Source organism: Sphaerodactylus townsendi, linkage group LG03 (assembly GCF_021028975.2).
Source record: "Sphaerodactylus townsendi isolate TG3544 linkage group LG03, MPM_Stown_v2.3, whole genome shotgun sequence".
NCBI classification, from domain to species: domain Eukaryota; kingdom Metazoa; phylum Chordata; class Lepidosauria; order Squamata; family Sphaerodactylidae; genus Sphaerodactylus; species Sphaerodactylus townsendi.
The window spans coordinates 154,475,772-154,500,163 of NC_059427.1; the positions used below are offsets into that span (position 1 = coordinate 154,475,772).

At 65.1% G+C, this 24,392-nt stretch overlaps 1 protein-coding gene across 1 annotated transcript in view; it reads left to right on the forward strand.

The window, feature by feature from the left end:
- Nucleotides 1-24,392, forward strand: part of SLC27A1 (solute carrier family 27 member 1) — a 44,482-nt gene that overhangs the window by 13,609 nt on the left and 6,481 nt on the right. Inside the window, exons 3-7 of the mRNA XM_048487514.1 lie at nt 4,868-5,262; nt 6,598-6,759; nt 7,103-7,172; nt 9,636-9,727; nt 22,928-23,074. Of these exons, the coding sequence (XP_048343471.1) occupies nt 4,868-5,262; nt 6,598-6,759; nt 7,103-7,172; nt 9,636-9,727; nt 22,928-23,074 (866 nt within the window). The remainder of the gene's footprint in view (nt 1-4,867; nt 5,263-6,597; nt 6,760-7,102; nt 7,173-9,635; nt 9,728-22,927; nt 23,075-24,392) is intronic.

A 24,392-nucleotide genomic window follows, 5' to 3' on the forward strand; every position in this document is an offset into this window, starting at 1 on the left:
AACACATGGAGCTGTGTTAAACCACATTAAACTAGCAGTTTTCCAGAGTCTCAGGTAGAGAGAGGCCTCTTTCCCAGTTCTGTTACCTTAACTAGGGACACTCGGACTTGATATAGAGTTCCTATCTGCCCATTCATGGCAGAAGACGTTAGCCAGCAGCCCTTGCCCACCAATGCCCAGCTGATTGGCATGCAGAAACTGGGACTGGAGGGAGAGCGGTTGTGCAGTCATCCTGGGGAGATTTTTTTTTTAAAAAAAAGCCTCATCTATTTATAGGTTGCTCTGACCATAGAGTTCCTGTCAATTCCTAGAGCTACCCAGAAATGAAGGTAAGATTATCGTAAGAATTTCTGGTCATTGCTAGAGCTATCCTTGTCACTTTTGGGCAGTTCTAGGAACCATCAGGAACTCTTATGTTTTCCAGTGTTTTTCTTTTAAATTTTTCTCCTACACTCTGCCTCCCCATCCCTCCCAATGCCATTCAGTGGTCCTACAGGGGTTTTGCAGGTAGAAATTGAGGCCTAGGCCTAAATGCTGTCAGTGAGTTGACATCACTTCCAGAACTGATGTCATCACATCACCAACAATATTGGAGAAGCTGTGGTATTTGAACAAAACTCTATGTAAAAACAACCTCCACCACAGAGTTTTTTCCCCCAAATACCAGAGCATCTCCCACATTGTCAGTGACATGATGATGTCACTTCCAGAAATGACATCAACACAGCAACGGTATTGAGGCTTAGGCCTCAATTTGTGCCTGATAAGACCTTCCCCTCCCCTTCCCTGCTGGATACCTGGCAACCAGAGGAATGAGACTCTTTGGATCAAGGCCAGCAGTATCTGCAGTATCCTTATCCCACCCCCTCTATCTTCACCTGTGGAAATCTGTAATGGAATGCAAAGCTTAATTCTATGCATGACAGCTGCTTGCAGCTAGCTAACTCTGGGCAAAGAAGCTGAAATGGATAGCTGTTTCAAGTGACCACAAGCCGCCTGCTTTCTCACATAAATAGGTACTGAGATTATTACGGGATCTAGCGAAGAATCTGAATTCCTAAACATCTTGGCTTTCATTTGAAGCAAAAAAAAAAAAGGTTTTCTAGACGTTATGATTACAGAAAGGCTTTTGAAAATATGCAGGCCTGGTGTTTGGATGTTTGACCTCTGATTTCTCTTAAAATACTGAGTCATATCCAGTGGTGGGATTCAGCAAGTTCGCACCACTTCGGCAGAACCGGTAGTTAAAATCGTAATTGTCAACAACCAGTTGTTAAGTTATTTGAACCCCACCACTGGTCATACCCATCTTTTTGGCATTGTCTCTCCTGTCCCCTTCTGTCGGTCTTGTTCACCCTCCTTTTAGTCATTCTACTGCTTATTGCTGGAGAAAAAACTTTCAGCGGTATGCAAATAAAACTTCATCCCCTGCCCCTACCAAAGCAAGTTTGCATGCAATTTGTTTGTGCCATTTACTCTGGGCAGAAAATTTGTGTTTAGTATTGTTATTTTTCAGTTGAAAAGTCTTTTTAAACCCACCATATATGGCCCTGAAGGCATTTTGGCACCCTTAGTTGAAAATACGACAGATTAGAAACATGCCCAAGGCTGGTGGGCAGATGTTCCAGTGTCATCTTCCCAGTCTTCAGGGTCTTCCTATCACAACTACTGCTACAGGTTTTTTAAAAAACCTACCTCAAAGGCTTGTTAGGGATTCAGCAGCCAGATATCAATCACTGTATGGCTGGAGCTTCTTTCTCTGTGTGGAATTGATGCTTGGCTGCTTCTTCCCCCTCCCCTCTGGATGGTCCTCTCAAGGGCAAGTTAAAAGCTTGATGGAAGGTTTATTCTTCTGGATCTAGGCATGAAGGAGAAGAAGTAGAGTTTGGATTTATATTCCACCTTACTCTCCTGTAAGGAGTCACAAAGCGGCTTAGAACTTCCTTCCCTTCTTCTCCCCACAACAGATTCCTTGTGAGGTAGGAGGGTCTGAGAGAGTTCTGAGGGAACTGTGACTAGCTCGATGCCATCCAGCAGGGTTCAATGTGTAGGAGTGGGGAAACAAATGCAGTTCACCAGAAGAGCCCACTGTTCATCTGGAGTAGTGGGGAATCAAACCTGGTTCTCCAGATTAGAGTCTGTTGCTTTCAACCACTAATCTGCACTGGCACTCTCAACTGTTGGTGCTCGACCCTTCTCTGACCCTTCTCTGTCCCTTCTCTGAGGATTTCAGCTATTTCATTTCTCCCATCCCATGTCTTTATTTGCTGTTGTACCAAAAACGCTGGATCCAAACAACTGCAAGTAATTGTTCTATGGCTGTGTTCCTTTCCTGTCCCTTGGAAATAACACTCATGTCTGCAGTGGGAATTGGCAGGCTTTGTTCTCTGTTGCACAAGCAAAAGCTGTCAATGAAGGGGAAGGATCCAAGAAGAAGAAGAGAGAGTTTGGATTTATATCCTGCTTTTCTCAACTATAAGCTGCTTACAAAGTCCTTCCCTTCCTCTCCCCACAGCAGGCACCTTGTCAGGTAAGTGGAGCTGAAAGAGTTCTGAGAGAACTGTGACTAGCCCAAAGTCACCCACAGGTTTCATGTGGAGGAGTGGGAAATCAAACCTGGTTCTCCAGGTTAAAACAGTGGCGTAGGAGATTAAGAGCTTGTGTATCTAATCTGGAGGAACCGGGTTTGATTGCCAGTTCTGCTGCCTGAGCTGTGGAGGCTTATCTGGGGAATTCAGATTAGCCTGTGCACTCCCACACGTGCCAGCTGGGTGACCTTGGGCTAGTCACAGCTTCTCAGAGCTCTCTCAGCCCCACCCACCTCACAGGGTGTTTGTTGTGAGGGGTGAAGGGCAAGGAGGTTGTAAGCCCCTTTGAGTCTCCTGCAGGAGAGAAAGGGGGGATATAAATCCAAACTCTTCTTCTTCTTAAAGTCCACCTGCTCTTAAAAACCAGCCAACACTGGTTCTCTGAGTGGGTTGTAGAATGTGGTATGCAGTGCAAACAGCTTTGTTCCACCTTCATACTTGGTTCTGAATCAGTGGCATAGGGGGAAAAAATGGCTCCCGGGTCAAAATGCTGCTTGCACTGTCTCCCCCCACCCCCACGGCGCCCACCTCCTTACCTTAGTTCAGCCTGAAAAAGCGGCCTGGTGGGAACTACATTTCCCAGGAGACCTTCAGGCTCGCAAGGTCTCCTGGGAAGTGTAGTTCCCACCAGGCCGCTTCTTCAGGCTGAACTGAACAGGCCACTTTTTCAGCTTGAACTTTTTCAGGCTGAACTAAGGTAAATGTGGGGAGGGGTGTGGGAGGCGATTTTCCACCCCCACATGACCCCAGTGGCGCACAGCCAGGGCAGGGCGCCCCCCTTGTCCTGTTGTAGCTACACCACTGTTCTGTATAGAACCCCAGTGATGAAGAAGAAAAGAAGCTCATAGATATCCACTTGTAGGTAATTTAATTTAATTTACTATAATTGTCATTGACCAATTAAACAAAACATAAATATACAGCCAAAATACACAAAAAGACCCTATAAAACAAAGATTATTGGATTATGTCAATCCAAAATTTACACTTTTTCAGGTATTTTCAGGTATCCACCAGTAAGGTATTCATGTGTGCTTTCCATTTCTGTGAATACCAAGAATTTTCATGGAACAGAATTTTCATGGAACAGTTTGGTTTCAGAGTGTCTGTAGCCATGTTGGTCAGTGGGAGTAGATTTGAGTCCAGTAGTACCTTAGACTAACAAGATTTTCAGAGTATAGGTTCTCAAGAGTCAAAATTCCCTTAGTCTTGTCTGACAAAGGCAGCTTTGAGTCTCAAAAGCTGAAACCTTGAGAATCTTGTTGGTTTTTAATGTTCTTTTGGATTCAAATCCAGCACTTGCGCAATTTAATTTGCTTTGGGTGAGAGAGTGCTGCAGATGTATGGCATGTTTATAATGTTTCCCTTTTTTTATAACCAATACACAAATGGAACATAGTAGAAGCAAATTATTTTTATTATTTGTTGCTGTGAAGTAGCTACTAGGGCAACAGAAAATTTGGTTGGGACAGCTTCTGGTTTCAGCAGTTAAATGCAGGAACAGGAATGGGGGAAGCTGGGTTTTACTCATGGGGGATTGAGCGATGAAAGCTTATATGGTAGGATGTCAGGTGGCAATCTGATGCCCAAATTTTAAACCTTAATCTTATCTATCTATCTGTCTATCTGTCTTATCTGTCTATCATCAGGCGAACATGGGCTATCCAGGCTTTGTAGAACAGTAATAAAAAGATGAATCACTGATGCAAAGAAAGAGAAATAATTCAAATTAACATTGCAGGTATAAATAAACAAATTTGCTATAACTTTTTATGGATTCCTGTGTCTCTCGGATTCTGGATTCTGGTCTTAATCCTCGGATAATTTTTCACTGCCTTCTGTGGAGTGTAAGTGGAAGAATTTTTTGTTCCCTTGCCTCAGCATCTCCATCCCTTGCTTCCTCGCGGAACATTTCCCTTTGGCCTCGGGTGGTATTTTGTGTATTTGTGGGTTCTGTTTTAATTCTTTTAATGAGTTTTTCAATCTTTTAAAATTGCTTTGATTGTTCATCCCCTTGAAAACCCCAAGTTGAATAGAAAGGCAGCTTAAAAATGTTTTCAGTAAAATAAAACTGCAAGGGACCACCTGACTGCAGAGCTGGTTCCCCATAATCCTCTCTTGTGTTGAAGTAATTTATTTGAAGCAACAGCTTCTTGAAGGGCGAACATTTGGATGAGGCGATACCCTGGTATTGGATTACTCTGCAGCCTTTTCCTCTCCGTGCTGGCAGCCTTACGATTTGAGTCCTAGTAACTGAGACCTTTCCTTCTTTTTTGCAGGGGCCTGTCAGTGCTTATTCAGGTCAAGTACGAATTGTACTGTCATCGGAAAGCCAAAAGCAATGTGCCCAAGATCTTCCAGGAGATGGTACGCCGGCATCCGGACAAAGTAGCCCTGATCTATGAGGCCACTGATGACAAGTGGACATTCCGGCGCTTAGATGAGTTCTCCAACTCCGTGGCCAACTTCTTCTGCCAGCAAGGCTTTCTTCCGGGTGACTCCATTGCCATCTTTATGGAGAGCCGTCCGGAGTTTGTGGGCCTCTGGTTAGGGATGGCCAAAGTGGGCATCGAGGCGGCCCTCATCAACTTCAACTTGCGCCTCGATTCACTGATGTACTGCGTGAAAACCTCAGGGGCCAAAGCCCTCATTTTTGGCGGGGAGCTGTCAGCAGGTGGGACTTGTATCCATTTGAGGTTGTGACCCCCCCCTAAAGTGCTTTGAGGCAAAACTCAGTGCTGGGGAGGGGGTCAAGAGAAGATTTCCTCTGGAGCAAATTCTCAAAAGCTTCTTGATTCCTCAGGCTCCTAGTTGGATGATCTGTGAGGATAAATGGTCTGTTGGCCATATATGCTGCATCTTGAATAAGTTGATTTTGACATTTTTTTAGTGCTAACACAACTGTAACCCTTTGTGTTATGAGGAGATGTGATGCTTCTGTTCCATTGTCGACTAGGGTGGGAGCTGATATGGCCTCAAAGTACAAGCACGACAGATGGTCAGTATAGTCTTGTGATCAGAATTTCATACAGCTGTGGAAACCTAGGTTCAGTTTCCTGTTTAGCTGTCGAATTCTCAGGATGTTCTTCGGCCAGTGACGGAGACACACACAGTCAGAGACACACACAATCAGAGACACACTCTCTTGCACATATGAGAGCCAGCATGGTATAGTGGTTAAGAGCACTCTAATCTGGAGAACTGGGTTTGATTCCCCACTCTGCCACTTGACCTGTGGAGGCTTATCTAGTGAACTAGATTGGCTTGTGCACATGCCAGCTGGGTGACCTTGGGCTAGTCACAGTTCTTTGGAGCTCTCTCAGCCCCACCGCCTCACAGGGAAAGTAAGCCCCTTTGAGTCTCCTTACAGGAGAGAAAGGGGGGATATAAATCCAACTCTTCTTCTTCTTCTTGGTTATGAGGATATAATGGGAGAAGGGTATCATGCAGACTGCGTAGGATTGCCAACATCCAGGTGGTGGCTGGAGATCTCCTGGAATTACAACTGATCACATATGACAGAGGTCAGTTCCCCAGGAGAAAATGGCTGCTTTAGTGAGTGCACTCTAGGTATCACATTCACACAAAGGTCCCTTCCCTGCCCAAAACAACCCTCCCTAGGATCCACCCCCAAATCTCAGAGAATTTCCCAGTCCAAAGCTGGCAACTCTAACACTGCTTTCAGTTCATGGGAGGAAGGTTGAGATAAAAAATGGGCAAGATAGAACAATGGGGTCCTCATAGAGAAAGACCCTACCATTTCAGTCCTGCAGGAGTAATCATGCAGCGGATGGGTTGCTACATCTAGCCTTCCTGAAGGGGGTAAGCCATTTGCTTTACTTTCATTTTTTTGGTTAAGCAAGCAGTTGTTTGCATCAGCGCTGGCAGTTGTTTGCATCTGTGCCCCATCTAACGTTTGGTGGGCCTCTGTGGAACCCATGCTGAAGCTGAGTGCCTTCCTTTTGGAGCTTCTTGCAATGGATGCTGATTTTTGTTGTTGTTGTTTCAGCGGTCGCTGAGGTGAATGGCATGCTGGGTAAAAATATGGTCAAGTTCTGTTCTGGAGACATGAACCCTGAATCCGTTCCTTCGGACACCAAGCATCTGGATCCTCTTCTGGCTCAAGCATCCAAATCTCCTTTGGCTCAGGTTTCACCTAAGGGATTGGACGGTAGGTTTCCTTGCAGACATGGGCCTTTCCAGAGTGACTCACAAATTTGCCTGCAAGGTCCAGTGGGGATGCCAGCAGTTCTTCTTCTTTCAGGGCAGCCTGTCATAGTCATGGGTTTCAGCTGACCTTTCTTCCAGATTCAGGTTTCCGATGTCTCAGCCAGGCACCTTAAGGCCCCATGACTGGTTCAAAGAGCAGAACTGCTTCTGGCAAAATGGGCTGTCATCTGTTGCAGGTGGAGTCTGCTGGGTCAGCAGTCTCTTTGCTGATTGTCTTGGCCTGTGCTATTTCAGCCTGGGCACATCACCAATCATGCTACCTGATTCTTCTTTTTCTCCCCTAGATCGACTGTTCTACATCTACACCTCTGGCACAACTGGAATGCCAAAGGCCGCCATTGTAGTGCACAGCAGGTGAGGAGCCTTGTCGTGTCTGGCCAGGGTATTTGGTCTTCTCTGCCAGTGTTCAGTGTTTGTGGACATTTGTAGCTTGTACGTGGATTACTAAACACCATGCTGGGGCAACCCATCTAAAAAAGCCAGGTAATATGAGGAGATCATCCAGATTCTTCTGTCTCTTGGAATTCCTGGCAGATGGGAGGAGTAACATAAGGCACCTTGCGTTGATGTGGTTGTCTGATGATTGGACCTTTGGCCTGCTCGACAGGACTCTTCTTCTAGTTAGTAAATTTCAGAGGCAGCATACTGTGCTATAGTAGGCAAGGCCAAAGAAGGCCTTGGCCTCTGTGCCCTGTTCGTTGGTCCTCAGCAGCATCTTGTTGACTGCTCTGTGACACATGATGCTGAGGAAATGGACCACCAGTTAGATCCAAGAAGGGGTCCATTGTCCCAAGGCTGTTTATCTAAGCAGCTGCTTGTATGAACTCTCATTGTATAAATAGGTGTCCATGACATGTTGGGTCCCCTCAGGTTTCCTTTTTCTCAACCAAGTCTTCTACCTCTAAGCCACAGACAGCAGGGGAAAAGCCATAGCCCCCCACCTCACCCCCTGTTCTTATCATATTGACAACTGGGGGAAAAATTAAGCATTGTCCTTGTTCCTTAAGTTAGGCACATGGTGTGAGAGAGCTTACCTATTGATTACTTATTGATCATACCTTCAGTCCTGGATGTGTCAGCTTGTCTTCCTGTAGCCCAGCAAACCTGACCTACCTAAAGGGGAGACGTTTGACCAAAAAAATGCTGAAGAGAAGCCAACTGCAAGAAAAGGGCATTCTTCCTTCCAAGGAAAATATTGAACTGAGGGAGTATAAGAAGATGCCAGACAGGTGGCCCTTAATGTGTAGAGGCCACTCTCTCTCTTCCTTACTCTCGTTCACACTCACTTACATTTCAACCAACCAAGCTTTTATTGGCTATGGGACGATACAGGTAGGTTACAAAAAAACAAAGTTAAAACAATCCCCAGATAGAGTAATAATAGAGAATCTCTTAATAACAGGGTGACACAACAAAATTAAAAAGAACAGAGCTATCCTTTAGGGTATATAATTTCTAGTAAAAACTTGGCCATCAATTCACAAACTACAGGATCAGAATTATTTAACAAGTATAAGATCTTTTGAGCATCTGATATCCTGTCACAGTTTAAGAGAAGAGCATTTGCATATTTCCCCCTAATTCCCTCATATTTAGTGCAATGGAAGAGGGAATGGGCTTGAGTTTCCAGTTGATTTAAGTTATAGGAGCAGAATCTCTTTGCTCCCTCTATTTTCAAAAATCTATCATATAGCAGCGCTGAGAGCAGAAAATTAAACCTAGCCAGTGATATGGCTCTCCTAGGGTTCAGTATTATGCAAATATAATCTACTATTTCACTTTCATTATTTTTACCACAATAGATAGTGCAAGAGTCCCCATTATGGTGCCTATGGGTGACCACAGCACCTGCCGACATGTTCCTAGCCTGCAAATTATTTTGATAAAGTAGGTGGGGCCAAAGGGGCTTTTGTCCAGCAAGGCTTCTTCTGATTGGCTGTTGGAGATTTTATTAGCTGAGCAGGTTTTTAAAAAGGTTCTCTGTCAGCAGATGCCAAAACATCACAAGGATTATTGTTTGGTGACCACAGGTAAGCTGTGGGAGCCCACAAGCTCAAAAATGGCTAGTAACAAGTATCCTCTTTTGACTGTCTAACCCCCTTTAAAACTGTGTATCCCTGTGGTCATCCCCTGGCAGCGAATTCAGTTTTCCAGGCTAGTGCCTGGTGGTTTTGGCTTCTTAATGTTTTGCTTGCATCTGTGGCTGGTATCTTCAGAATCATGTAAGATAAGATATGTTTCTCTTGTTACTGTAATAAGCAGTGACAAAGGGAGGGGGAACTGCGCCCAGGGCATGAGCAGCCTGTGCGTGCCCTCCCTGCCCCTGACACTCCCCATCCCTGAAATGCCCCCGGCTCCGCCTCTCCACATGACTGCAATGGTGGCGCCCGGGACAAGCTGCCCCGGATGTCCCCATTGCATCTACGCGCCTGGTAATAAGATACATTTCTCTTGGAGAGAAACATACCTTACCATGACATGCCTCTGAAGATGCCAGCCATAGATGTGGGTGAAACATCTGGAGCCAAAAACACCAGACCACGGCCACATAGCCTGGGATACCCACAACTGAAAGCTGATTCTGGTCATGAAAGCCTTCAACAATACAAGTGTTTCCTTTGCCTGTTCTGAATGCACTGCCCATCAACTTCATTTGATGTCGTAGAGTTTTAGTTTTTTTAGGAAAGAAGGAAAAGTCCTCTCTATCCACAATCTATCCCATGCATAATTTTGTAAACCCTCATAATGTCCCCCACCTAGTCATCTAAGCTGAAAGATCCTGGACTCTTCAGCTTTTTTTTTCCTGCTTCCTTTCAGATATTACCGAATAGCAGCTTTTGGATATTATGCCTACAGAATGACTCCCAATGACATAATCTATAACTGCCTACCACTGTACCACTCAGCAGGTAGGTGAAAACCATCAGTGCTGATTTCAGAATGGAGGCTGGCTCTGGTGTCACCAGTGACTCTCTGATGTTATGGAAAGATTGTATGAGTGTGGGAGGGGGAGGGACACGGCCACTCTTCAAATAACCTTCCCCAATGCTAAGGAACTTTTCTCCAAATTAAATTACTCTTTCTTCGATGGAGATAGTTCAGGTGGGTAGCCGTGTTGGAGCCAGTGTGGCATAGAAGTTAAGAACAGCAGACTCTAATCTGGAGAACCAGGTTCAATTCCCCACTCTTCCACATAAAGCCTGCTGGGTAACCTTGGGCCAGTCACAGTCTGGTCTGAACTCTCTCAGCCCCTGTGGAGGCAGGCAGTGGCAAACCACCTCTGAACATCTCTTGGCTTGAAAACCCAGGGTTGCCACAAGTCAGCTGTGAGTTGATAGTGTGCGCACGCACACACCCCTCCCATATGGAGATGAAGTAGAAAAGCTGGATTCAAGTCCAGTAACAGGTTAAGCTAAAAAGATTGTCAGAATATAAGCTTTCAAGGATCAGAGCTCCTTTGACAGATATGTCAGTATCGAACAAAGGGAGCCTTGACTCTCAAAAGCTTATTATACCCTGGAAATCTTCTTGGTCTTTAAGGAGCTACTGAACTTCGATTGAGCTTTTCTCTACCTGAGTTGGAGGAAGGCTGCTTAGACGTGTGCAAAAACTTGAGGCTTCAAACTTGTGTCAAATTTGAGGCAAAAAGCAAGATGAATAAATGCATAAATAAACTTTGCTCAGTTTGAGTGGTCAGGGGTTGGATCCATGCTGTTGATTTTTGTCAGCTCCACCCCGAAGCCCCATTCTGCTAATGTGCCTCTCTCAGCATGTGCAGCAGTGCTGTAGTGGTTAAGAGCAGGTGCATTCTAATCTAGAGGAACCGGGTTTGATTCCCCGCTCTGCCACTTGAATTGTGGAGGCTTATCTGGGGAATTCAGTTTAGCCTGTCCACTCCAACACATGCCAGCTGGGTAACCTTGGGCTAGTCACAGCTTAAGAACATAAGAACAAGCCAGCTGGATCAGACCAGAGTCCATCTAGTCCAGCTCTCTGCTACTCGGAGTGGCCCACCAGGTGCCATTGGGAGCTCACATGCAGGATGTGAACGCAATGGCCTTCTGCAGCTGTTGCTCCCGAACACCTGGTCTGTTAAGGCATTTGCAATCTCAGATCAAAGAGGATCAAGGTTGGTAGCCATAGATCGACTTCTCCTCCATAAATCTGTCCAAGCCCCTTTTAAAGCTATCCAGTCCCCCCCCCCCACCCCCCCCCCCCCCCACCCCCCCCCCCCCCCACCCCCCCCCCCCCCCACCCCCCCCCCCCCCCACCCCCCCCCCCCCCCACCCCCCCCCCCCCCCACCCCCCCCCCCCCCCACCCCCCCCCCCCCCCACCCCCCCCCCCCCCCACCCCCCCCCCCCCCCACCCCCCCCCCCCCCCACCCCCCCCCCCCCCCACCCCCCCCCCCCCCCACCCCCCCCCCCCCCCACCCCCCCCCCCCCCCACCCCCCCCCCCCCCCACCCCCCCCCCCCCCCACCCCCCCCCCCCCCCACCCCCCCCCCCCCCCACCCCCCCCCCCCCCCACCCCCCCCCCCCCCCACCCCCCCCCCCCCCCACCCCCCCCCCCCCCCACCCCCCCCCCCCCCCACCCCCCCCCCCCCCCACCCCCCCCCCCCCCCACCCCCCCCCCCCCCCACCCCCCCCCCCCCCCACCCCCCCCCCCCCCCACCCCCCCCCCCCCCCACCCCCCCCCCCCCCCACCCCCCCCCCCCCCCACCCCCCCCCCCCCCCACCCCCCCCCCCCCCCACCCCCCCCCCCCCCCACCCCCCCCCCCCCCCACCCCCCCCCCCCCCCACCCCCCCCCCCCCCCACCCCCCCCCCCCCCCACCCCCCCCCCCCCCCACCCCCCCCCCCCCCCACCCCCCCCCCCCCCCACCCCCCCCCCCCCCCACCCCCCCCCCCCCCCACCCCCCCCCCCCCCCACCCCCCCCCCCCCCCACCCCCCCCCCCCCCCACCCCCCCCCCCCCCCACCCCCCCCCCCCCCCACCCCCCCCCCCCCCCACCCCCCCCCCCCCCCACCCCCCCCCCCCCCCACCCCCCCCCCCCCCCACCCCCCCCCCCCCCCACCCCCCCCCCCCCCCACCCCCCCCCCCCCCCACCCCCCCCCCCCCCCACCCCCCCCCCCCCCCACCCCCCCCCCCCCCCACCCCCCCCCCCCCCCACCCCCCCCCCCCCCCACCCCCCCCCCCCCCCACCCCCCCCCCCCCCCACCCCCCCCCCCCCCCACCCCCCCCCCCCCCCACCCCCCCCCCCCCCCACCCCCCCCCCCCCCCACCCCCCCCCCCCCCCACCCCCCCCCCCCCCCACCCCCCCCCCCCCCCACCCCCCCCCCCCCCCACCCCCCCCCCCCCCCACCCCCCCCCCCCCCCACCCCCCCCCCCCCCCACCCCCCCCCCCCCCCACCCCCCCCCCCCCCCACCCCCCCCCCCCCCCACCCCCCCCCCCCCCCACCCCCCCCCCCCCCCACCCCCCCCCCCCCCCACCCCCCCCCCCCCCCACCCCCCCCCCCCCCCACCCCCCCCCCCCCCCACCCCCCCCCCCCCCCACCCCCCCCCCCCCCCACCCCCCCCCCCCCCCACCCCCCCCCCCCCCCACCCCCCCCCCCCCCCACCCCCCCCCCCCCCCACCCCCCCCCCCCCCCACCCCCCCCCCCCCCCACCCCCCCCCCCCCCCACCCCCCCCCCCCCCCACCCCCCCCCCCCCCCACCCCCCCCCCCCCCCACCCCCCCCCCCCCCCACCCCCCCCCCCCCCCACCCCCCCCCCCCCCCACCCCCCCCCCCCCCCACCCCCCCCCCCCCCCACCCCCCCCCCCCCCCACCCCCCCCCCCCCCCACCCCCCCCCCCCCCCACCCCCCCCCCCCCCCACCCCCCCCCCCCCCCACCCCCCCCCCCCCCCACCCCCCCCCCCCCCCACCCCCCCCCCCCCCCACCCCCCCCCCCCCCCACCCCCCCCCCCCCCCACCCCCCCCCCCCCCCACCCCCCCCCCCCCCCACCCCCCCCCCCCCCCACCCCCCCCCCCCCCCACCCCCCCCCCCCCCCACCCCCCCCCCCCCCCACCCCCCCCCCCCCCCACCCCCCCCCCCCCCCACCCCCCCCCCCCCCCACCCCCCCCCCCCCCCACCCCCCCCCCCCCCCACCCCCCCCCCCCCCCACCCCCCCCCCCCCCCACCCCCCCCCCCCCCCACCCCCCCCCCCCCCCACCCCCCCCCCCCCCCACCCCCCCCCCCCCCCACCCCCCCCCCCCCCCACCCCCCCCCCCCCCCACCCCCCCCCCCCCCCACCCCCCCCCCCCCCCACCCCCCCCCCCCCCCACCCCCCCCCCCCCCCACCCCCCCCCCCCCCCACCCCCCCCCCCCCCCACCCCCCCCCCCCCCCACCCCCCCCCCCCCCCACCCCCCCCCCCCCCCACCCCCCCCCCCCCCCACCCCCCCCCCCCCCCACCCCCCCCCCCCCCCACCCCCCCCCCCCCCCACCCCCCCCCCCCCCCACCCCCCCCCCCCCCCACCCCCCCCCCCCCCCACCCCCCCCCCCCCCCACCCCCCCCCCCCCCCACCCCCCCCCCCCCCCACCCCCCCCCCCCCCCACCCCCCCCCCCCCCCACCCCCCCCCCCCCCCACCCCCCCCCCCCCCCACCCCCCCCCCCCCCCACCCCCCCCCCCCCCCACCCCCCCCCCCCCCCACCCCCCCCCCCCCCCACCCCCCCCCCCCCCCACCCCCCCCCCCCCCCACCCCCCCCCCCCCCCACCCCCCCCCCCCCCCACCCCCCCCCCCCCCCACCCCCCCCCCCCCCCACCCCCCCCCCCCCCCACCCCCCCCCCCCCCCACCCCCCCCCCCCCCCACCCCCCCCCCCCCCCACCCCCCCCCCCCCCCACCCCCCCCCCCCCCCACCCCCCCCCCCCCCCACCCCCCCCCCCCCCCACCCCCCCCCCCCCCCACCCCCCCCCCCCCCCACCCCCCCCCCCCCCCACCCCCCCCCCCCCCCACCCCCCCCCCCCCCCACCCCCCCCCCCCCCCACCCCCCCCCCCCCCCACCCCCCCCCCCCCCCACCCCCCCCCCCCCCCACCCCCCCCCCCCCCCACCCCCCCCCCCCCCCACCCCCCCCCCCCCCCACCCCCCCCCCCCCCCACCCCCCCCCCCCCCCACCCCCCCCCCCCCCCACCCCCCCCCCCCCCCACCCCCCCCCCCCCCCACCCCCCCCCCCCCCCACCCCCCCCCCCCCCCACCCCCCCCCCCCCCCACCCCCCCCCCCCCCCACCCCCCCCCCCCCCCACCCCCCCCCCCCCCCACCCCCCCCCCCCCCCACCCCCCCCCCCCCCCACCCCCCCCCCCCCCCACCCCCCCCCCCCCCCACCCCCCCCCCCCCCCACCCCCCCCCCCCCCCACCCCCCCCCCCCCCCACCCCCCCCCCCCCCCACCCCCCCCCCCCCCCACCCCCCCCCCCCCCCACCCCCCCCCCCCCCCACCCCCCCCCCCCCCCACCCCCCCCCCCCCCCACCCCCCCCCCCCCCCACCCCCCCCCCCCCCCACCCCCCCCCCCCCCCACCCCCCCCCCCCCCCACCCCCCCCCCCCCCCACCCCCCCCCCCCCCCACCCCCCCCCCCCCCCACCCCCCCCCCCCCCCACCCCCCCCCCCCCCCACCCCCCCCCCCCCCCACCCCCCCCCCCCCCCACCCCCCCCCCCCCCCACCCCCCCCCCCCCCCACCCCCCCCCCCCCCCACCCCCCCCCCCCCCCACCCCCCCCCCCCCCCACCCCCCCCCCCCCCCACCCCCCCCCCCCCCCACCCCCCCCCCCCCCCACCCCCCCCCCCCCCCACCCCCCCCCCCCCCCACCCCCCCCCCCCCCCACCCCCCCCCCCCCCCACCCCCCCCCCCCCCCACCCCCCCCCCCCCCCACCCCCCCCCCCCCCCACCCCCCCCCCCCCCCACCCCCCCCCCCCCCCACCCCCCCCCCCCCCCACCCCCCCCCCCCCCCACCCCCCCCCCCCCCCACCCCCCCCCCCCCCCACCCCCCCCCCCCCCCACCCCCCCCCCCCCCCACCCCCCCCCCCCCCCACCCCCCCCCCCCCCCACCCCCCCCCCCCCCCACCCCCCCCCCCCCCCACCCCCCCCCCCCCCCACCCCCCCCCCCCCCCACCCCCCCCCCCCCCCACCCCCCCCCCCCCCCACCCCCCCCCCCCCCCACCCCCCCCCCCCCCCACCCCCCCCCCCCCCCACCCCCCCCCCCCCCCACCCCCCCCCCCCCCCACCCCCCCCCCCCCCCACCCCCCCCCCCCCCCACCCCCCCCCCCCCCCACCCCCCCCCCCCCCCACCCCCCCCCCCCCCCACCCCCCCCCCCCCCCACCCCCCCCCCCCCCCACCCCCCCCCCCCCCCACCCCCCCCCCCCCCCACCCCCCCCCCCCCCCACCCCCCCCCCCCCCCACCCCCCCCCCCCCCCACCCCCCCCCCCCCCCACCCCCCCCCCCCCCCACCCCCCCCCCCCCCCACCCCCCCCCCCCCCCACCCCCCCCCCCCCCCACCCCCCCCCCCCCCCACCCCCCCCCCCCCCCACCCCCCCCCCCCCCCACCCCCCCCCCCCCCCACCCCCCCCCCCCCCCACCCCCCCCCCCCCCCACCCCCCCCCCCCCCCACCCCCCCCCCCCCCCACCCCCCCCCCCCCCCACCCCCCCCCCCCCCCACCCCCCCCCCCCCCCACCCCCCCCCCCCCCCACCCCCCCCCCCCCCCACCCCCCCCCCCCCCCACCCCCCCCCCCCCCCACCCCCCCCCCCCCCCACCCCCCCCCCCCCCCACCCCCCCCCCCCCCCACCCCCCCCCCCCCCCACCCCCCCCCCCCCCCACCCCCCCCCCCCCCCACCCCCCCCCCCCCCCACCCCCCCCCCCCCCCACCCCCCCCCCCCCCCACCCCCCCCCCCCCCCACCCCCCCCCCCCCCCACCCCCCCCCCCCCCCACCCCCCCCCCCCCCCACCCCCCCCCCCCCCCACCCCCCCCCCCCCCCACCCCCCCCCCCCCCCACCCCCCCCCCCCCCCACCCCCCCCCCCCCCCACCCCCCCCCCCCCCCACCCCCCCCCCCCCCCACCCCCCCCCCCCCCCACCCCCCCCCCCCCCCACCCCCCCCCCCCCCCACCCCCCCCCCCCCCCACCCCCCCCCCCCCCCACCCCCCCCCCCCCCCACCCCCCCCCCCCCCCACCCCCCCCCCCCCCCACCCCCCCCCCCCCCCACCCCCCCCCCCCCCCACCCCCCCCCCCCCCCACCCCCCCCCCCCCCCACCCCCCCCCCCCCCCACCCCCCCCCCCCCCCACCCCCCCCCCCCCCCACCCCCCCCCCCCCCCACCCCCCCCCCCCCCCACCCCCCCCCCCCCCCACCCCCCCCCCCCCCCACCCCCCCCCCCCCCCACCCCCCCCCCCCCCCACCCCCCCCCCCCCCCACCCCCCCCCCCCCCCACCCCCCCCCCCCCCCACCCCCCCCCCCCCCCACCCCCCCCCCCCCCCACCCCCCCCCCCCCCCACCCCCCCCCCCCCCCACCCCCCCCCCCCCCCACCCCCCCCCCCCCCCACCCCCCCCCCCCCCCACCCCCCCCCCCCCCCACCCCCCCCCCCCCCCACCCCCCCCCCCCCCCACCCCCCCCCCCCCCCACCCCCCCCCCCCCCCACCCCCCCCCCCCCCCACCCCCCCCCCCCCCCACCCCCCCCCCCCCCCACCCCCCCCCCCCCCCACCCCCCCCCCCCCCCACCCCCCCCCCCCCCCACCCCCCCCCCCCCCCACCCCCCCCCCCCCCCACCCCCCCCCCCCCCCACCCCCCCCCCCCCCCACCCCCCCCCCCCCCCACCCCCCCCCCCCCCCACCCCCCCCCCCCCCCACCCCCCCCCCCCCCCACCCCCCCCCCCCCCCACCCCCCCCCCCCCCCACCCCCCCCCCCCCCCACCCCCCCCCCCCCCCACCCCCCCCCCCCCCCACCCCCCCCCCCCCCCACCCCCCCCCCCCCCCACCCCCCCCCCCCCCCACCCCCCCCCCCCCCCACCCCCCCCCCCCCCCACCCCCCCCCCCCCCCACCCCCCCCCCCCCCCACCCCCCCCCCCCCCCACCCCCCCCCCCCCCCACCCCCCCCCCCCCCCACCCCCCCCCCCCCCCACCCCCCCCCCCCCCCACCCCCCCCCCCCCCCACCCCCCCCCCCCCCCACCCCCCCCCCCCCCCACCCCCCCCCCCCCCCACCCCCCCCCCCCCCCACCCCCCCCCCCCCCCACCCCCCCCCCCCCCCACCCCCCCCCCCCCCCACCCCCCCCCCCCCCCACCCCCCCCCCCCCCCACCCCCCCCCCCCCCCACCCCCCCCCCCCCCCACCCCCCCCCCCCCCCACCCCCCCCCCCCCCCACCCCCCCCCCCCCCCACCCCCCCCCCCCCCCACCCCCCCCCCCCCCCACCCCCCCCCCCCCCCACCCCCCCCCCCCCCCACCCCCCCCCCCCCCCACCCCCCCCCCCCCCCACCCCCCCCCCCCCCCACCCCCCCCCCCCCCCACCCCCCCCCCCCCCCACCCCCCCCCCCCCCCACCCCCCCCCCCCCCCACCCCCCCCCCCCCCCACCCCCCCCCCCCCCCACCCCCCCCCCCCCCCACCCCCCCCCCCCCCCACCCCCCCCCCCCCCCACCCCCCCCCCCCCCCACCCCCCCCCCCCCCCACCCCCCCCCCCCCCCACCCCCCCCCCCCCCCACCCCCCCCCCCCCCCACCCCCCCCCCCCCCCACCCCCCCCCCCCCCCACCCCCCCCCCCCCCCACCCCCCCCCCCCCCCACCCCCCCCCCCCCCCACCCCCCCCCCCCCCCACCCCCCCCCCCCCCCACCCCCCCCCCCCCCCACCCCCCCCCCCCCCCACCCCCCCCCCCCCCCACCCCCCCCCCCCCCCACCCCCCCCCCCCCCCACCCCCCCCCCCCCCCACCCCCCCCCCCCCCCACCCCCCCCCCCCCCCACCCCCCCCCCCCCCCACCCCCCCCCCCCCCCACCCCCCCCCCCCCCCACCCCCCCCCCCCCCCACCCCCCCCCCCCCCCACCCCCCCCCCCCCCCACCCCCCCCCCCCCCCACCCCCCCCCCCCCCCACCCCCCCCCCCCCCCACCCCCCCCCCCCCCCACCCCCCCCCCCCCCCACCCCCCCCCCCCCCCACCCCCCCCCCCCCCCACCCCCCCCCCCCCCCACCCCCCCCCCCCCCCACCCCCCCCCCCCCCCACCCCCCCCCCCCCCCACCCCCCCCCCCCCCCACCCCCCCCCCCCCCCACCCCCCCCCCCCCCCACCCCCCCCCCCCCCCACCCCCCCCCCCCCCCACCCCCCCCCCCCCCCACCCCCCCCCCCCCCCACCCCCCCCCCCCCCCACCCCCCCCCCCCCCCACCCCCCCCCCCCCCCACCCCCCCCCCCCCCCACCCCCCCCCCCCCCCACCCCCCCCCCCCCCCACCCCCCCCCCCCCCCACCCCCCCCCCCCCCCACCCCCCCCCCCCCCCACCCCCCCCCCCCCCCACCCCCCCCCCCCCCCACCCCCCCCCCCCCCCACCCCCCCCCCCCCCCACCCCCCCCCCCCCCCACCCCCCCCCCCCCCCACCCCCCCCCCCCCCCACCCCCCCCCCCCCCCACCCCCCCCCCCCCCCACCCCCCCCCCCCCCCACCCCCCCCCCCCCCCACCCCCCCCCCCCCCCACCCCCCCCCCCCCCCACCCCCCCCCCCCCCCACCCCCCCCCCCCCCCACCCCCCCCCCCCCCCACCCCCCCCCCCCCCCACCCCCCCCCCCCCCCACCCCCCCCCCCCCCCACCCCCCCCCCCCCCCACCCCCCCCCCCCCCCACCCCCCCCCCCCCCCACCCCCCCCCCCCCCCACCCCCCCCCCCCCCCACCCCCCCCCCCCCCCACCCCCCCCCCCCCCCACCCCCCCCCCCCCCCACCCCCCCCCCCCCCCACCCCCCCCCCCCCCCACCCCCCCCCCCCCCCACCCCCCCCCCCCCCCACCCCCCCCCCCCCCCACCCCCCCCCCCCCCCACCCCCCCCCCCCCCCACCCCCCCCCCCCCCCACCCCCCCCCCCCCCCACCCCCCCCCCCCCCCACCCCCCCCCCCCCCCACCCCCCCCCCCCCCCACCCCCCCCCCCCCCCACCCCCCCCCCCCCCCACCCCCCCCCCCCCCCACCCCCCCCCCCCCCCACCCCCCCCCCCCCCCACCCCCCCCCCCCCCCACCCCCCCCCCCCCCCACCCCCCCCCCCCCCCACCCCCCCCCCCCCCCACCCCCCCCCCCCCCCACCCCCCCCCCCCCCCACCCCCCCCCCCCCCCACCCCCCCCCCCCCCCACCCCCCCCCCCCCCCACCCCCCCCCCCCCCCACCCCCCCCCCCCCCCACCCCCCCCCCCCCCCACCCCCCCCCCCCCCCACCCCCCCCCCCCCCCACCCCCCCCCCCCCCCACCCCCCCCCCCCCCCACCCCCCCCCCCCCCCACCCCCCCCCCCCCCCACCCCCCCCCCCCCCCACCCCCCCCCCCCCCCACCCCCCCCCCCCCCCACCCCCCCCCCCCCCCACCCCCCCCCCCCCCCACCCCCCCCCCCCCCCACCCCCCCCCCCCCCCACCCCCCCCCCCCCCCACCCCCCCCCCCCCCCACCCCCCCCCCCCCCCACCCCCCCCCCCCCCCACCCCCCCCCCCCCCCACCCCCCCCCCCCCCCACCCCCCCCCCCCCCCACCCCCCCCCCCCCCCACCCCCCCCCCCCCCCACCCCCCCCCCCCCCCACCCCCCCCCCCCCCCACCCCCCCCCCCCCCCACCCCCCCCCCCCCCCACCCCCCCCCCCCCCCACCCCCCCCCCCCCCCACCCCCCCCCCCCCCCACCCCCCCCCCCCCCCACCCCCCCCCCCCCCCACCCCCCCCCCCCCCCACCCCCCCCCCCCCCCACCCCCCCCCCCCCCCACCCCCCCCCCCCCCCACCCCCCCCCCCCCCCACCCCCCCCCCCCCCCACCCCCCCCCCCCCCCACCCCCCCCCCCCCCCACCCCCCCCCCCCCCCACCCCCCCCCCCCCCCACCCCCCCCCCCCCCCACCCCCCCCCCCCCCCACCCCCCCCCCCCCCCACCCCCCCCCCCCCCCACCCCCCCCCCCCCCCACCCCCCCCCCCCCCCACCCCCCCCCCCCCCCACCCCCCCCCCCCCCCACCCCCCCCCCCCCCCACCCCCCCCCCCCCCCACCCCCCCCCCCCCCCACCCCCCCCCCCCCCCACCCCCCCCCCCCCCCACCCCCCCCCCCCCCCACCCCCCCCCCCCCCCACCCCCCCCCCCCCCCACCCCCCCCCCCCCCCACCCCCCCCCCCCCCCACCCCCCCCCCCCCCCACCCCCCCCCCCCCCCACCCCCCCCCCCCCCCACCCCCCCCCCCCCCCACCCCCCCCCCCCCCCACCCCCCCCCCCCCCCACCCCCCCCCCCCCCCACCCCCCCCCCCCCCCACCCCCCCCCCCCCCCACCCCCCCCCCCCCCCACCCCCCCCCCCCCCCACCCCCCCCCCCCCCCACCCCCCCCCCCCCCCACCCCCCCCCCCCCCCACCCCCCCCCCCCCCCACCCCCCCCCCCCCCCACCCCCCCCCCCCCCCACCCCCCCCCCCCCCCACCCCCCCCCCCCCCCACCCCCCCCCCCCCCCACCCCCCCCCCCCCCCACCCCCCCCCCCCCCCACCCCCCCCCCCCCCCACCCCCCCCCCCCCCCACCCCCCCCCCCCCCCACCCCCCCCCCCCCCCACCCCCCCCCCCCCCCACCCCCCCCCCCCCCCACCCCCCCCCCCCCCCACCCCCCCCCCCCCCCACCCCCCCCCCCCCCCACCCCCCCCCCCCCCCACCCCCCCCCCCCCCCACCCCCCCCCCCCCCCACCCCCCCCCCCCCCCACCCCCCCCCCCCCCCACCCCCCCCCCCCCCCACCCCCCCCCCCCCCCACCCCCCGCCCCCACCACCCCCCGCCCCCCCAAACCACCCCCCCCCCCCCCCCCCCGCCCCCCCCCCCACACCCCCCCCCCCCCCCCACCCCCCTCCCCCCCCTCCCCCCCCCCCCCACCCCCCTTCCCCCCCCCCCCCCCCCCCCCACACCCCCCCCCCCCCCCACCCCCCCCCCCCCCCACCCCCCCCCCCCCCAACCCCCCCCCCCAAACGCCCCCCCCCCACTCCCCCCCACCCCCCCCCCCCCCCACCCAAAAAAAAGTAACTGTCTTATTTTGCCTTTTTAAAAGCCTAATGGCAGTTCAGGAGGTGTTTTTGTTTACTGTAGGCATGGAAGCCTTAAACTCTCCCTTCTCTCCCCTGTTTGTTGCAACTGAAATCAGGATTGCACCCAGTTATGATAAAAAGTCTAGCAGAAACGCAGTCTCCATCGAGTTTTATTTCTTCCTTAAGGCAAAGGGCAGGCACTGAAAAAGCCAAGGAGGTGTGTGCAATTGCCTGAGATGTTTACAAATCACCTGTTCTCTATTGGGCTTAGGGTACAGTGAGCAGAATAATGAAAGGGAAGGGAGAACCGTGTAAAAAGGCTTCATCCAGCAAATGTATACCTTCTGTTTCAGAGGTTATACACACAAAGACAACCCCTCAAATACAGACCATCACAACATATTTTGTTGCAAGAAAATGAATGACATTCCCAATATTCTGGAAAGGGAGGAAGAACACCTTCCTGAAACTTCTGAAGAACTATTGCCAGTCAGAGTAAATGATACAGGGCTAGTATGGCCAACTGTCTAATTGATGTTCCCCATACATACATAAGTGCCATTAGGTTGCAATGGCCTACGGCAACCCCAGCAAGCGGCTTTCAAGGCACGTGAGAAACAGAGAAGGCTCAAACCTTCCTCTGCAGAGTCTTCCTTGATGGTCTCTCTTCGAACTACCAATACCACTTAGCTTCTGAGATCTGGCAAGATTGGTTTTATACCATGTCACCTGCCCTCCCATGGCCCAGCATGGTATAGTGGTTTAAGAGCAGATGGATTCTAATCTGGAGAACCGGGTTTGATTCCCCACTCCTCCACCTGAGTGGCAGAGGCTTATCTGGTGAACCAGATGTGTTTCCACATTCCTACATTCTTGCTGGGTGGCCTTGGGCTAGTCACAGTTGTTCGGACCTCTCTCACCCTCACCTATTTCACAAGGTGTCTGTTGTGGGGAGAGGAAGAGAAAGGAGCGTGTAAGCCACCTGGAGTCTCCTTACAGGACAGAATGGTGGGGTATAAATCCAAACTCTTCTTCTTCCATAGAAATCAGAAAACCTCTGAGATCACAGAAGTATTACAGAAAGACAGTTGATTCTACCCCCATTCCTTCCTTCGTACTTGACTCTTGAACCTTCAATAAAGTTAAAATTGTTTTCCGAGATATTCCATTCTGCAGCCAAGATCCCAAAGTCTTCACAGAGACAGCATTCCTGCAGAGATATGGAGTGTTCCCAATTTTCCTTCTAGTTCATTCAGGCTGGGGCCTATTCCTTCTGCCAAAGGGCTTCTCAGTTGTGCAGCCTTCGTCTCTGGCATGAATAGCTGAGGCTGAACAGTCTTCCTTTATGCTGAGTCACTTTAGAGCAGTCGACCTAATCGGGTCAGGATGAAAAATGTAAAAAGAGAGGGTAGCTAGTACCCTTGAGTGGAGAATGTATTCCAGGCAGATGCCCAATCCATCGCCCTTCCATCCCTCTGGGATTTTTAGTAATTCTATTTGACCCTTATTTGCTTGCCTAACACTGTCACGAAAAACTGCTCGCAGCAATTTAGAAGTTAGTCCAAGCACTTAAATGCGATACGTGGGGCTCTTTAGGGGTGCTGTGCATCAACTGCTGTAAAACAGCTTGCAAACTAAAAGGGAAGAGAGAACAGGAAAAAGTTGACCAAAGGAGGTCTGTTTGACAATGCCGTGACCAAAGGGAGAGTTGTTAATAAGCGTTTTGTATCTAGTTAAGGGTGGGCTGAACTTTCTGGAAGGGTAAAGATGTAAGCTGCTAGTTGTGAAGTCGGATAAGATGCCACTCATTTGCCTCTTTGGGGAGAGGAAAGCAGCACATTGCTCTTTCCTGGACACTGATTGCTTACTTCGTTTATTTTTCTTTCATTCAGGTGTGGAAGGCAAAGCTGGAATGGCAGCAATTGCTGACCCAGAAACCAAACTGAACCCCAACGTGCTGTACCAGGAAATGCAGAAAGTGCTACCCCCCTACGCACGGCCCATCTTCCTTCGACTCTTGCCTCAGGTCGACACCACAGGTGAATGACATATTTGCACCAAGGTCCCATCTTGTCACACATTTTAGGGAAGGGTTGGATCCTACCAGATTTTCTGCTCAGTGTCGCCCAGTTCCCCTTCTTCCTGCAAGCTCTGCCTTATGTGGCTTTTGTCCATGTGGATCCAGTGATACCTGGGATAGCTCCTCCTCCCATTTTTGTCCGCTGGAAAAGCTGGTAGGTTCCAATCTGACATGTCTTAAGTAGTTGCCTTTTTGTGCCGTTCTAAAGCTGAACAAATGATTTCAGCAGAGTCTGTTCGTTCTTGCTGCCCTTCCTAGGTATGATTAAAGGGTGCACAGTGAGAGATTCAAAAGATTCTGGAAGGGATTTGATGGCTACCACTGTATCCGACCTGCCCTGAAGAAGACTAATGGCACATCTAGTCCAGCTTCCTTTTTTGCATAGTGACTAGATAGAAGACCTTGGAAGACCTTTGAACAGGGCATAGAGGCCAAAGCTTTCCTCTGTTGTTGTCCCTCACGACTGGAATTTGGGTAGGGTCACTGCCTCTGAGCATGGAGAATCCATTTCATCATCATGGTTGATGCTCATTTATGGGCCTGCCTTCTGTGAACTTGACTAAGCACCTTTGAAAAACAGCTAAACAAGTGGTACAGAATGCCTTAGATCAGAGTCCCCAACACCTTTTCTGGCACCCACCAAGTGGGTGGGGCCAGGTAGGTTTTTTTGCCCAGCAAGGCTTTTGATTGACTATTGGAGATTTGATTAACTGTGCCGTTTCGCTTTAGCAGCAGCTACCACCACAGCACAACAATCTACACTGTATAAGTGTGGAACTGAAGTTAAGCTGTGGCAATCATTTTGTGGCTGGTTTGTCTTCCTGCGGCAGCCATTTTGTAATTGCACCCAGCATGCCTGTCAAGAATTCCAAATGTGTCTATGGGTTTGGTGATCCCTGCCGTATCTTAATTACTGTTTCAGTGAACAGCTATATTCAAGGCCAGTAGTACTTTAGAGACCAACAAGATTTTGGGGCATGGCCTTTCAGTTGTCAAAGGGAGTTTTGACTCTTGAAAGCTCACATCTCGCCAAAATCTTGTTTGTTTCAAAAGTACTACTGGACTTGAATCTAGCTGTCCTACTATAGAGCAATGTGGTTACCCTTTGAAAGTGAAGAAATACTTCCTTTGATTTGTCCTGAATCTACTGCCCATTAACATCATTGGATGCCTTTCAGTGTTTATGCCAAAGAAAGGAAAAAAGTGATCCACTGTTCCACTCCATTCATAGCTGTATAAACCTCTATCATGTCCCTATTAATCCTCCTATTCACTAA